Source organism: Cheilinus undulatus, linkage group 16, assembly GCF_018320785.1.
Source record: "Cheilinus undulatus linkage group 16, ASM1832078v1, whole genome shotgun sequence".
NCBI classification, from domain to species: Eukaryota; Metazoa; Chordata; class Actinopteri; order Labriformes; family Labridae; genus Cheilinus; species Cheilinus undulatus.
In genome coordinates this window covers 38,558,008-38,572,986 of record NC_054880.1, presented here as the reverse complement: position 1 = coordinate 38,572,986, position 14,979 = coordinate 38,558,008, and the positions used below count along the sequence as shown (strand labels likewise).

The window sequence follows — 14,979 nt, the reverse complement described above, 5'->3', positions numbered from 1 at the left end:
ATTTTGGGCCTGATCCAGATCACCGTCTGGAATCAGGAATTTTTTAAAGGATTCTTCACTATTGGGAGATAGGGCTAATGGTGGAGGTCTGGGCTGTTACCACTTTACACCAGGAGATGGCGGACGTGAGTAACTTCAATCCCAGCAGCATGTTTTTGGTGTGTTTCTATTCAAAGTTTTGGAGTTTATAGAGTTTGAAAGACGCACGCATGGTCGAGGAGATGAGTCTGAGCGTAACAGAGAGAAAGACAGCGAATTGTAGCGAGCATACTCACAGCTCACTGCGGGGAGGAATAGAGGAATATTCATCCTCTACCATGACATTCAGTCATCCGGTGAGACCACTGGTGCTTCCGCCCTGACAGTCCACACGTAGCGAAGCCAGTGCTTTGCCTCACAGTGTCTCCATCCCACCGGGGAGGGAGTAATCAGTGAATCAGATTTTGGGAGTGATCTGGATCACCATCTGGATCCAGGAATGTTTTTAAAGGATTCTTCACTATTGGGAGATAGGGCTAATGGCGGAAGTCTGCACCCTCTGAGTGCTTTTCTAGTTTCTCATGTGTTCTTGAATTTCTTAAGATGGCTCCATAATGTGTTGCTTTTTTAAAATCTTTTGGCCCATTTAACTTTGTCTGACAGGTTCTGTTTAAGGGATTTCTAGATTCAAAAGGTCTAGTTTTAAATTAATGATTTGAGGGAGGGCAATGACCTTTTTGCATAGGGCCAGGTAGGGTTGAATGACTTTGTTCCCTTAATTTTATAATCATCTAAAAACTGCATTTTGTTTTTAACTCAGATTATCTTTGTCTAATTACATTTGTTTGACAAAAAAAAAATCAGGTGCAGGTAAGAAGCTTAAAATGTCTGTGGTTCAGTAGTGGCTCAATGTAAACACGACACTTGTAGTCCATTTCCTGGACTGTGTGGTGGCTCTTGATCCACTGACTCCAGCCTCAGTCAACTCCTTGTGACGCTTCCCTAAATTCTTGAATCTATTTTGTTTGACAACCCTTTAAAGGCTGAGCTGATTCCTGTTGCTTTTGCTCCTGGTCTTACCACACCTTTTCTTTCCAGTCAACTTTCCATAAATATGCTTTGATACAGCCTCTGACAACAGCCTGCCCTATCAGCGGTGACCTTCTGTGGCTTACCCTCCTTGTGAAGGGTGTCAATGATTGTCCTCTGGACATTTGTCAAGTGATTGTGGTCATGTGAACTGAACCAGAGAGAATCAAGGCTCAGGATGCCTTTAAAAATGGGACTTTTACACAATATTCTTATATTTTGAGTGGATTTTTGTGAGATGTAATCATAAAGATTGAAACGTTTTTTGGGGAAAAACATTTTTACATACAGTATTTTTTTGTTGCACCTGTATACCCACATACAGCAGTGACCAACACCAAAAACAGGCCAAACACAAGCCGATTTGATTATTTTTTTTATTCAGAGGCATTTGACAAGTGGAGCTGTGTGTGAAGGGGAGGTGACGGGGCACAAGCATGGTTGCAGAGAGGGGGAGGAGGGAATATCATGCTGAAGTTAGATCACTTTTCCGAAAAACTCAGAGACCCAGTCCCTCAAATCTGTCTCATACTAAGAGGATGTTTCACGTTACACAGCCAAGAAATGCTAACAGAAGAAACCAGCTACCAAATCAGCAAGTGAGTGTAGCATCAGTGAAAGACAAAAGGGAAAAAAGACAGGACTTGTGTCTAGTTTGAAGTCTTGAAATCAGAAAGCAAAAAGAGGCAGGCCCTTTTTTAAAGAAAAAGAAATGTATTTTTCTCATTTAACTATTGAATGCAAAATCAAACACGTGATTTGACCTTTTTTCCACAAAAAACCCAAGCAAAAGTTCAAATACATGTAAGCCACACCACCAAAAAATTAGAAAGCAGAAAGAAAGAACCATCGTTTGAGGATTTCAATTAAGCCAAAAAGAGTAAATATAAACACTGGCAAAAGAAAATTTTTGATCACTTTTCAATTTTTCTCTCGATTCTAAATAGTACATGATTTTAGTTTCATTTTCATTCATATCTGGGGAGCATGGGGAGGCATAAAGGAGTGGCGAGGGGCTAAATCCTAACAAATAGAAGAATGCCTCTACTTCAAATACATGTCTAAAGAGGTAGATCAAAACAAACTGCAGAGAAGGAGGAGGAGGAGGAGGAAGGGAGAGGGGTCGGGGTTTGGCAGGAAGGAGGCGGGGATCAGGAGGTGTCAGGGAGAATTTAAGTATCACTTGTGCCCCTCAGTTAAGCGCGGTGTTCAGATGGCGCGCCCATGTAGAAAGAAGTGTTCGGGGGGGACTGAGGTATCAGTGCGCGCTGGCGCTCAGTGGGGGCAGGGTGGGGGCGCCTAGTGCCACAACAACCCCCCCACCCCCTCAGCTGAGGTAGACGGCGTTCTACTGTGGAAGCATGGATACACTCGAGCACTTTTACCACAATCAACATATTTACATTCGGCATGAAGAGACAAAATGAAATATATTTAACTTTTGGATTCCTTTCCTCTTTTCTTACCCCCAGTGAGAGTTCATTCAGTATTTTGTGATGCCTTTTTACGGCTCGTTTTCCCTGTTTGAACATAGAGTGTCATTTGTGGGTTTCAGAGGATGTTTAAATAATTTTTTCCTATAGCGCAAAAAACCAAAAACGTCTGTCAGTGTGACTCCCCCTACCCTCACCATGCAGTGAACGACGTTAACTCTGACAGCCACTCCAAGCTGACAAAGCTTGCTCTTTGAAAAATAAACCTAGTCGGGCTTGGACTTTGTGAGAAACCATCGTGAAGAAGGTGAAAGATGGTCCGAGAACAGAACAGACAAAAAACAGACGCTCTGCAGGACCGTTACGGTCCACGCTGCCCTGACCACGGCCCTCGTAGGAAGGCGAAAACGATTTCTGACAAATTAAAGTACCATTACCAATGACAATGTCAATCCCAAAACTAAATGGCATTGCTGTTTTTATGTACGGTTGGCATTATTTGCATGTCTTAGTTGTTTTGTAAGTTTTCAGAAGATGGTGGACCCTCAGGGGAAAAACTGAGGCGATTTTCTCTCGATACTCCTGTCAGCCGCCAGCTGAGGGGGCGCCAACTCGTGCTTTTCGGGGCTGCTATGTACAAATAGACTTTATGTACAGGGTCATCTCAAGTCACACATACACATGAACAACGCCGCCTAAAGCACCAGAGTTGAAGGCAAGGTCAGTTGGCAGCTGACCAAATTTTAAATTTTCTTAAAAAAATAAAAATGTTCAAAGACTATCAGCTTTATAAAGTATACAAAATACCACAAAAGCAAAATAAAAAAGAAAGGAACATTTTTTTCATATATATATAATCATTTTCTTTTCTCTTCTGAGGTACTAGATCCTGAGGTAGTTAAGTAAAATGCATATTAAATTGGTTTTCCTGGGCAGCAGCAGTTTCGGCACCGTTTCCCTAAGTGTCAGTCATGGCGCTGCCCTCACCTCTAAATATATATTCATCTATGTATATAGGTCTATCTATAAAATGCATCCAAATTTATAAAATGCCACTATCATTACAAGGGCAGGACGCCCAATATAATCCACCCTCTCAGGGGTCCTGTCCTGAAACAAGAATCTTTCCCCTAAACATGGCCCACCCAATCTGAGCCAACCCTCCCCCAAAATAAACCTCTCTGTTGGTCCAAACAGGACCGCGATAGCAATGCCTTTTTCCTTTCCACAGAAAAAAACTCATGAGAAAGCTTCATCAACCAATTAAACTCTAAAAAAACTAAATCTCAACCAAAACATCTTGTCAGGTTTGAAGTACCACACCAGGAGGTGATAGGAGGGGGATCCTTATTTCTTCTTTGTGTTTCTAGTGTCAAAAGAGGACAAAAAATTAATTTAACACACCCGTGGGGGAGGTGGGAGGAGAGCGGTCGAGGAGTGCGTACGTGTGAGGGCAGGTGACATTGTTGGTAGCCCTCAGAAGTACATTCTCACAGAGATGCAGAGAAGTGAGGCGGGGTGGAGGTTTACAGGCCCAGGGTCTCTCATTAGCCGCACTTGAAAGTTCTTCAAGTAAGACAAAAAGGGGCGGGTGTTTGACTCCTGAGATGAGTGTTACGACCCCTCGTCGTCGTCATCGTCGTCGTCTTCTCCCCCCAGACTCTGCTGCATCTGTCCATCTGTCGAGTCTTCTGGCAGATTCGGTCACCGTCCCTCCAGGTCCGCTGGATCTTTACTTCCTGCGGGGCATTGGAGGTTGGGCTCCAGATGTGGGTTTGGGCTGCTGCTGCCTCCTCACCTGAGCCAGGATCTCCTGAATCTTCCTCTGGGCCAGCTGGAGGACAGAGCAAACACAGAGTCAGCAAATTATGAAGTCCTTGACCCTCTAAACCCCCCAGCACTATGTCTGTATTTCAGTTCACTACGCAGCTGGGTCGATTGTGGCCTTTGGAGGTCCGGTACAAACAACATACCAGGCCTTTATAAGAAGGGGGCTCATCATTTGGAGTCTGGCCTTTATTTTTAATTCTCACTGAAAAGAATAACTTCATAATTTTATGCTCATGGGGGATAATTGTTCATATTTAACCCTTAAAGCTCAAAGTTATTTTTTTCGCCATCATGTCTCATCTAGACTTTTCTCTTAAAAGGCTCGTTAATCAACCCTGTGGTGCACAGTCAAGCTCTGTACCTACATTTTTTCAGGACCACCTGGGCTTTAAGAATTTATCTACTACAGTAATTTCACTTGAATTTTGAAAAAGTTATAGGACTCTAAAGACAAAAGAAAACAAATTGGAATTTGAAACTCAAAGATTTTTACTAATAACACACAGTAAACAATAGTGACTAAGCATTTTCGTTGCACAGACTTGTTCTGCCATCTCTTGGGGACAAAACAGTGAAAAAATAAATGTTCTGTGACTAAAGGTTTTCAAAATATATCTACATATATACAAAAAAGTCCACGCACTTTTTTGCAGTCAGATTCATTTGTGCCATTCCTTTAAGCAGTAGATATGCAACATCTTGCTATTGGAGGACAGCCCCTCCCACAGTGCATTGCATGTAAACATTTCCCTAAACAAATATGGCGCTACCCACCAAAGAAAGCCAAAGTACATGATCAAAAATTGACAAAAAGACGCTTATTATCAGACCTAACGCCATGGATTTAATCTTTAAAGACCCTGAAAAGTCACCAAAGTTCCGGTCTCGCTACAACGGCGTACTTAAGGGCTACGGAGACTGAGGGTAGCTAACGAATGGCAAAATTATCAGCTTTCAAAAGGAACAAAAGAGTGTCTATGATCTTATGGTTCAAAAGGTATCAACGTTTTTCTAAACTGTGTCACTTCTTGTTGTATACGACAACACTGTCTTCAGAGACCCCAGACAGTCAGCCAAGTGTCAGGCTCACAAGAAAATGTTCTGTAAGAGCTACGAATGCATGTAGAACATATTTAAAAAGGCACCAACATAGAGCTTTCACAGGAATAAACAAGTTAATATCTACGACTTACAGTTCAAAAGTTATCAAGCAATTTACAAAGGGGTGTGCCTGCAGCACAGAGCTTAAGGGTTAAGTAAATATAATAGAACTTGTGAAGTAATGGTATCAATGAAAATACAACCTGAAGTGTATGGAGCCATTATTGTTGAAAAACTATTGCAAATGTAATAATAATAATAATAATAAGTTTATTTTTATAGCACCTTTAAAGAACAGCGAGGTCACAAAGTGCTTTACAAAAAGGTAAAAGAAACACAAGCAATTAATGCAAAGGTACAATAAGAGAATACACAGTACACAAAACAGATTAAGTAAAGGCCAGACCAAACAAGTAGGTCTTAAGTTGCTTTTTAAAAGAATCAACTGTTTCTGCTGATCTTAAATTCAATGGAAGTGAGTTCCAAAGAGTTGGAGCAATGACCTTGAATGCACAGTCACCTTTAGTTTTTAGTCTGGAGTGAGAAACAACCAGCAGACCCTGATCAGAGGTCTGTATACACAGATCTGTACACAAATCTGAAAATGCATAGATAGATTTGCAAATGCATGTACAGATCTGCAAATGTGTGTGCAGATCTGCACGTGTATGCAAAGATCTGCAAACACATATGCAGATTTGTGCACATATTTGTGGATCTTTGTAAATATTTGCAAATCTGAACAAATTTGCAAATCTTTGCACACATTTGCAGATCTTTACACGCCATTGCAGATGTGTGTACGGATCTGTATACACATTTGCAAATAGTTTTGTAACAATAATAGCTTCATAGAAATGGGGGGTTAATTAATTAATATCAAGATGATTAAATATATATTCTCTTTAAGTTTTCAATAGGCTGTTCTTTTCTCAGTATTGCTTGTCCCTCTTTTCAAGCTGGATTGAGGGAAACAGTGAGCCACATTTTGGTGTACAGTTGTAGAGTCATGCAAAAGCACTGCTTACGCTGTACCCTCACCACAACAAAAACCCAATTCACCAGTTTTGCCTAGAGCACTGAAAGCTTTGCCAAACAAACCACTTCAGCTTCCACCAAGTACTGTAGCTACTTAAAGAAACAGGAGCCATGTTTCCCTGAAACTCCTGAAGTCTACACTTCAAGATGAAGACTTTTGTCATTATGTCAATAATCGCTCACAACACACAAAGCGTGGGTTGTTTTATTGATAAGGGACTTAGTGTTTTGTTGTGAGCGATTATTGACATTCAAAAGTCCCTTATCAATAAGACAACCAACCCTCAAGACGAGCCGTGACACACAGCTGCTTCATCAGTCTGCCATTAAGTCTTACCGTAAATACATGAGAAATGGTGCAACAGAATCCTGAGTTAACATTTGGACAGTGAGAGATGTGTTGGCACAAACAAGAAGGGGTAAGACTCACTGCTTAAGAGGGGAGAGGAAGGAAACATGTGGGCATGAGAAGTCAGAGGATCAATATACTGGTCGTTTATTTGAGTCATTACAGTAATGATGCAACTCAGCACCCACACAAACTCTATGCTCATCAACTAAAGCACCTGAAGTTTTGTCTGCTCTGAGGTTGTCAAAATCCTTCTAAAATACTTTAAATACCTCCTACAAATGCCTTTTGGTAAGAGCAACATGTCTAGGCCTTATTTTTGGGGTTTTATCAAAGAAATACAAAAAAAAGGTTATTTTTTTTACTGCAATGCATCACTTTTTTGTGTGGGTCGTGTTAAGATACAAGTGGGGAGGGCTGGACACCAATTGTAATTACTGTATAGATTACACCAAGGACAGGGGGGTGGCAGCAAGGCAAGGCATTGTCAACTCATATTCAAAGAACAAGGTCTTGTGATCCTTGAACTCGCTCACTCAAGGCAGACACTCACTCCCCATCTGAAGAGAGCAATCCACAGAGAACCACGGCCTCAGACTTGGAGGGGCTGACCCTCATCCTGACCCAGCTTCATACCCCGCTACAAACCGCTCTAATGCCTGCTGGAGGTCCCGCACAAATTTTGAGTTAGGTGAATCAATTCTGAGGGGGGTTCATTGTGAGTTCAGTGTGGACAACATGACCATGAAAAGACATTATCAGTGGAGCCCTGATACAATGATTCACCATGGCAACAAAAGGTCCATGTACTTTATCCTCTCAAACTAGAAATCTTCTGTGATTGTTTACTTATTTTAGGAAAAAAGTTACTCTGCTTTAGGATGGTACAACGTATCGCCTATTAGGGTCACATAAAAGAAAAAAAAAAGCAAGATTGTGAGAAATTCATATCAAAAGATTTGTGTCATAAATCTATGAGAATGAAGTCTTAAATTCTGAGATTTTAGTCATAAATTTACAAGATTCAAGTGATAAATTAATAAAGTTACGATTGTAATTTATGGTTAGATGTGATAGTTTCCAGTGTGAGCGAGCCTTGTGGGTCGTGGACCCACTGGGGGTGCGAGACTTTGTCTTGTCTGAAGTTGTCACAATTACATTTGCACATATAAACCAAAATCATGGTAAAAAACTCCTTAAATAGTTTATACAAAGGACTGTAAGAGAGAAAATTGTAACTAAATAATTAAACTGATGCTGATTTGACAGAATCAACATCAGTTGATTGTTCCTAAACATAAGGTTGTGATAGTCTTTATTAGGCCTAAATAGCTGGTTTGAGATGTGACATTGTCAGAGCCTATATGTCTTTCAAAATAATCTGCCAACAGTCTGAACAGGTTTTATCAGAATCATAATGGTGAAAGACGGCTCATTTAGATTATGATAACTTGTAAAGCACACAGATATTTGACATTAAAACTAAACCATTTTAATAAAAGAAATCTGAAAATATCCCATAAAGATTACTCATGCTTTATTCTATATTCTTAATCTCTGAAATAACTTTAATATGTTAAATTTACAACTTCAGTATCAAATTGAGAGATTTTATCTCATAGAATCATAATCTACTCTGGAAGCTTGAGCTAATTAGATAAACTTCAAACTGGCAAAACTTGGTCTAATATTATCTGCAGCATGATGTTGGTTTCAAACAAATACTATTAAGTCCATTTATTCAGCTAATTAAAATTAAGAGCTACTGACAGAAATGCAAGCCCCTTCATCTATGCTCATCAACAAGAGCATGTTATGTTCAATAAAAATATGTATGTCTTGGCCTGTTAAATATGTACGTTTAATGTAGTCCAGTGTCTTTATATTCATGAAAAATAACATATGTCATCAGAATAAACATGAACAATGCACCTAAAATGAACTGTATCAATGAAAGGATGAATGTGGAAATGAAAACCATGTTTCTGGCTCCGTAAGAGGGAGGAGAAAGAGAAACGCCAGGTTACCAAAGAAAACCTGTGAAGGTGAACATCACATTCAGTTACCTTATTAACTCAAAGCTCAAGTTTCCTCTCCTTATGAAACAAACTTGACTCAGCCCTCATGCTCTGTAAGTGAAATCTAAGTCTCCCATATTTTAGGGTTAACAGACTAAAGGTTTGCATTAAACCTGCTGCATGAAATGGACCCCAGGTCTGTACTTATCATATTGTGTCATTGTTTTGATAGAGTGTCTCCTGGCGACAGAATATACTGTAATATTCTCACATCCATAAAAAGGTCTTTCTACAGCGAAAGATGAAAAAAATGACTTCATCGACAGAGTCAAACCGCATAGACATCCCTGTCTAATCAAGGATTTTTATCACATCAAAGTGCCCCAGATAATCAGTTTTGACCATCATTTCTATCATTGACTCTGTTTGCAAAAAATGAAAAGGACTCCAGAATATTTGCACTTTTATCTTTGACCTCTTTAAAACTGTCAATGTTTTGACAGAGCTCCCAGAAAACGCATGTGTCATATCAAATTAAGGACTGAGTTTCATTTCATAAAATAAATTTTCCTTTTCTGGACGGAGTACATAAATGCTTACTCAAGAGAAGGTACTCGGTGAGATGTAGAAACATTTGAAGATTGTGCCGGGGTCTTCAGGGTAAAAAATAAAGTCATGTTGCTTTAGGGATTCAGACCCGAGCCCTTTACTTTCCTCAGGATCTTGTAAAACTCACCTGGCATGCAAAGAAGTGTCCGCTGATCTTCACTATAACCTGGTCGTTCTCATCCGGCGTCTGGTCTCTGGGCACCACCACCTCTGCACAGGTCAGGTTCTGCAGCTCGTTTACCTGCAGGCATAGAAAGTTCACTCATGGTTTACCAAGTGTACTCACTCATTTTTTTATGTTTGAGAAAACTTTATTTTAAACCCAAATGTTGGGTCAGTTTTGGGTTGTTTCCACTGAGTGTTCCTGTTCAGTTTGGCATTTATTGTTACAGGATCGTCTTAGAGTAGTCACAAGTATATTAGATCAATAAATTCTTCTTGTCAAAATGTTTGTTTACAGAATTAGCATGGTACCAACTGCCTTGTTCTAAAACTAAGAAGTAAAATACAGTCAAGCAAAAGATTCATGTTCTAATCTCATCTTTTAATCAGAATTTGCTGCAGGCCAATCAAAAGTGGACCACATTTGGCCTCCGGGCCATAGTTTGGACACTCCTGGCTTAGATGGTATTTCCCCACATTAAACATTTGCTGACATTTAAGGTCTTAATTTTCCCTCACGGTTAGAGGAAAGAGTATAGAGTTGAGTTCAAATTCTATTCATTGCCAACTAAATGCTTGTGGTTTCTACAGTAATAACAGCTTCATTTGGGTCTTTATAAACGTACTGTTATGATTCAAATCATCTCTGTACACTTATTCAATCAGGTGAAGATCTGCCCTGACCACGGCTAGCATAATTAAGATGTAGTTATTAAAAAACATTAGTAATCAGTAGGGGTATGACGAGACGCTTATCTCACGAGACGAGATGAGATTTTGGCCCATGAGACAGAGACAAGACAAGATTTTACACTGTTTTCAATTTTGAAAAAAAATCTATGAGTGGAAAATATGTCCTCTATATGGCTGAAAATCATAACTGCATAGCATTCAGGTCTATTCAGAAATATTTAAACTAACTCCTCTGGTACTAAAAAGGCTATCAATGGTTACACAGTTTGTCGTGTCTGACTCTGACTCAAACTGTACATTTTAATGCTCTTCAAATCAAACCTTTTGTTGTAATAGTCTACCACATCTTCATTGTACTACACTAGGCACTCATTGCTACAATTATAACAATAATAATAAAAACATTCAGATTATTTTAAAAGTATTTCAAAAACTATTTACAACAGACTGAAATATAAAGAGCTGCATCAGTAAAATCAAACTATTTCTCATCCTCTTTAAGGACATCCATATCTAAAACATTCAGAAATATTTCTGTCAATTACACGTTTGGTTTTTAAGATTAATTCAGAGAAATAGATTATTTCATCGTTTTGTTGTCTTTTTCTCATATGAGCTTTGACAGTGTTGGACATGATACAGAGATGAGCAAGTGTGTGTCTCTGCTCTCTCTGCGGTCAGACAATAAACATGCCGCGTTGACTGGGGCTAGAACTTCGCTGTTTGGAGCCAACAGTGGATTCTACGGCACTCAAACAGTTTGTTTTGCTAAGATTACCGTTTAAGTATACAACAGCCCATTGCGCTATTCATGTTAAGGGCCTGACTGATGACACGCACAGCCAACAGCTGATGGATGTGTGACTGACAGACGGTGAGACGAGAAGGAGACATCATGAAGCAGCGACTGAATCAAAGCTACAAAGTCTCATGTACCGGCACTATGAGCGAGTCTGCGCACATAAACGAACTCACGGAGGATGCACAGGTTTCCAGTAGCAACATGTAATCGTTTCACACCATTATGATGAACTTATTATGCATTCATGGATCATGTGGGGGCACCCAGAAGCGCACGTGGAGGAGGGGGTGGGGGCTGCAGCAGTGCTCTGAATGGGTCACGGATCAGCTCCGTTTCTTCATTAGCTCCCCAACAGCAATTTTAAAAAGTCTAGGGCATCTTAATGATCTTTCATAATTTCCAGTTTGGTATTGTTTTCTGTCAGGAGAGCTGCTGCTCCTGGTGTCTTGGCAATATTGATGTTGCAGGATGGTTTCCACCTCGACGAGGAGTCTTGTGAAGTTTTGATCTCGCGACATCTCGTGGTACGCACATCACACCCCTAGTGATCAGCTGAAATAAAGCCATTTACAGCCCACTGACTTCCCTACTGACTTCTGTCACTCATCCAGTCTTCAACTCAGCAGCTAGAACGGCAGACTCACGCTGCATGTGACATCACATGCATAGCCTCTACATTCCACCCACTAAATGAGGTACGGGTGTTTGTGGAAATGCAAACTATTTTGGGGTTTAAAACCATACTAAACTGTACTCAATCAGACTAGAACACCTAGAGGAAACACTGCTTTATGCAGCGATTAATGAATCATGCCCTTGTTTACCGTTTTCCCTCCTTTCCCAATGACTCGTCCAGCAGCGAAGGAGGGAACTTTGATGTGCGCCTCCAGCTTCACCTCTTCCTTGGGTCCGAAGAAATTCTCCTCCTTTAGCTTGCCAAAGAGGCGACACTGAGCCTGAAGCCGGACAAAACAGATCAGTCATTGTGCCATAAAATGGGAACAATTATTTCCAAAGAAGCAGAAAAAAATATCACTTAAGTGGCTGTAGGGACTCAAAGAAAAATAAGGACCATAAACAAAATTAAAACCAGATCTAAAAGAAGTACAAGAGCTTTTGAACAGCTGCAGCCTTTACATTTTACCACGTAGCTCTGTTTTATTTCCAGCAACAGTGTGTTTGTGATTATACCTTAAACTGAGCCTCTGGTGGTCCAACGATGATGACCATCCTCTGTTTGGGATCCATTCCTTCTGCAGGGGCGATCTAAATGAAAGGTGTTCCAATCACTTTCAGTCAAAATTAACGCTGGTAGACAGGCTGAAAATGTGATTATCAGGATGCAGAACTTGGCCTCCCATCCATCACTCACTTTGATTGAGGCTCCAGCAAAGTGTGACAGCTGTTTGATGTGTTGACCCTGTTTTCCGATGATGGCTCCCACGGCGAGTGCAGGAATGAACAGGTGAACTGTCTCCGACTCCGGGTGTCCCTGCTGGGCACAAACGTGCATTAGAACTATTGTGACCAGGCTCTGGCTCATGCCACCAGAGGAAGAATGCAGACACGGTGGATCTAGCTAAAGCGGTTCGGATCTTTCAGCTACGTTAGAGCTCATGCCCCTCAAATGAAATCAGCTGTTAGAAGAGAAACTATCCTGCTGTACAAACACCTTGTCTCAAACACTTCACTTGTTTTTTTAAGAGTGTGTGATTGACTTGAGCTCAGTCGGGAGAGGCTGTTGCATAGAAAAGAGGAACAACAAGTAGCACTGTTGGTTTTGGATGGAGCCCAATAATCCAATCAATGAGTCAGCTGAGGGCGCACTAACAACTCGCTTTGGCAGCCTCCAGATCTGGAGAAAGCCTTTCAGTGCTGAGAATGCATCGCTGGCTTGTAGAAAAACATTCACCTTGATAGAAAAAAAAATGCTAATGTGGCATGTTTGGCACAAGTGAAATATCTGGTGAAGCTGATCTAAAATGAAACCCTCGTGGTCTTTTGTCTTCCCATGCACAGGATTCAAAACTGCACACAGATGAGGGCCTCAAAAGGTCACAGATCGAGGGGCAGCAGGAGAACAACTTTCATGTAGCAAACCCTGCCCCCTAATCCCGCAGCGAGCAGCCACAAGCCGTGCAAAGCACTGTGGGACGGGTGACTTACAGCGAGGGGCTGGCTGCTCGCCGACAGCATAGAAGCCCAAAATGGCCCCTCGCCCCCATAAGGACTGCACTAAAGGGAAAAAGAAACGTCAAACTGAGTTTCTAAAGACTAAAAATTGCCTTCTGTTGTCTAGCCTGACCCAGGAGCTGCAGAACAAAGTTAGAAATAAAAACAAAGCCAGTCCTGGGTTTAATGGTAATCTCTGAGGTGCTGGAATGGATAACAAGATTAGCACTTACTCCAAAGGGTGGACATCCACCGTGAGCTCCAGGAGGTGGTACACTGGACATGGAGGAACCCATACCTGGCCCTCCACCGGGAAACAACCCCAGAGCGTTCAGATTCAAGCCTGGGATCAGGTTGGACTGGAGCTGCGGAGAAAGGACATTTCTTTTTAATCATTTCGAACTGGACCATTTTCAAGTAAAATGAAAACAGCTCGAGTAATAGCAAAGCACAAAACTGGGGATTGTGACCACTCTACAAATTACAGGCCTCTTTCTCTCCTACTGTTCTCAAAAATTTAGAAGACTCTTTAATGACAGACTGGAGAGATTCATAGATAAACACAAGTTACTCGGCGACAGTCAATATGGTCGACTTCACCAGCTTTTACTTGTAATTTCTTCTTGAACTCAGAAGAAATTAGAACTCATGGATACAGAAATATGCAGCTGGGGTATTTTTTGATCTTAAAGCTTTTGAAGCCATAAACCAGGGGTCTATTTTCACAAGAAGCCAGCTGTTCTTGACCGATGCTGTGGGGGCTGCACATTGAAAAAAACTGGAATAAAATTAATTCTTTTGTCTGATTAAAATATCTTTAAAAAATATTTCCTTCCAGAATTAAGCCTTTAACAGTGAGATCAGTCCCTATCAACTTTACTGCTGCCAGCCACAAGGGGGCAATTGAGATATTTTAACTACATATTTCTGGCGCCCTATTAATGTCCATCACTGAGTTTGATGCTAAAATGCCGTTTTGTGATTGGCCAAAACTCCAGGAGGGAAACTGCACTCTCAAAGAGGCTTATGTGGAAAATGGTTGCTTGAATCAGGCCTCTAGGTTGAAGGTTTTCTTTAGACTCCAAGAGAGAAAGTTAAACGATAGCATGCCATATTTTTGCCCTCTTAGATTTTCTAAATTTAATAATCCTTTGGGGCCAGATGGGAAACTGTGGGGACCTGATGCGGCCCCCGGGCCTCCAGTTGATTATCACTGCCATAAACCATGATATACTGATTTAGAAATTGGACCGTGTGGGATGAGGGTGGATAGTCTTGAATGTTTGGCTATTGCGTGGCGCCCCCTGGTGTCACTGTTGGGACCAAAACTATTCATCCTCTCTATCAGGGGTTCCCAAACTTTTCAGCCCATGCCCCCCCAAAAAAACGGCATCACATCAGGGACCCACATCTTCCCTTTAGGGGGATAAAGCACACGATATTGCACTAAACATCATGACCAAAACTTGGATTTTAGGTAGCTTTTATAAATTCACTTGCATTTAAGCACAAATACAACTTAATAACTATGTTTTGGTTTTAATTTCAACTAATTTTAACTATGTTTTTTTATAATAAACGATACAATTTATGATTTTAAATCATATGAAATTTCTTTGTTTTATGGAAAGCATCCCACAGCCCTCCATCACTGTCTCACGACCCCCTCTTAGGAAACCACTGCTCTATATCAGCCTTTCTCAC

General features: G+C 40.9%; 1 protein-coding gene across 2 annotated transcripts in view; it reads right to left on the bottom strand.

Moving 5' to 3' along the window:
* Nucleotides 1–1,431: 1,431 nt before the first annotated feature.
* The window catches only part of igf2bp3 (insulin-like growth factor 2 mRNA binding protein 3), a 48,333-nt gene continuing 34,785 nt past the window's right edge, over nt 1,432–14,979 (bottom strand). Inside the window, exons 10-15 of one of the 2 annotated variants that reach the window (XM_041808977.1) lie at nt 13,509–13,640; nt 12,476–12,598; nt 12,295–12,369; nt 11,928–12,059; nt 9,574–9,687; nt 1,432–4,335 (exon numbers count right to left, since the gene is read on the bottom strand). In XM_041808977.1, coding sequence (XP_041664911.1) covers nt 4,234–4,335; nt 9,574–9,687; nt 11,928–12,059; nt 12,295–12,369; nt 12,476–12,598; nt 13,509–13,640 — 678 coding nt within the window. In that variant the 3' untranslated portion in view covers nt 1,432–4,233. The remainder of the gene's footprint in view (nt 4,336–9,573; nt 9,688–11,927; nt 12,060–12,294; nt 12,370–12,475; nt 12,599–13,508; nt 13,641–14,979) is intronic. The other variant, XM_041808979.1, reaches the window with a different exon arrangement.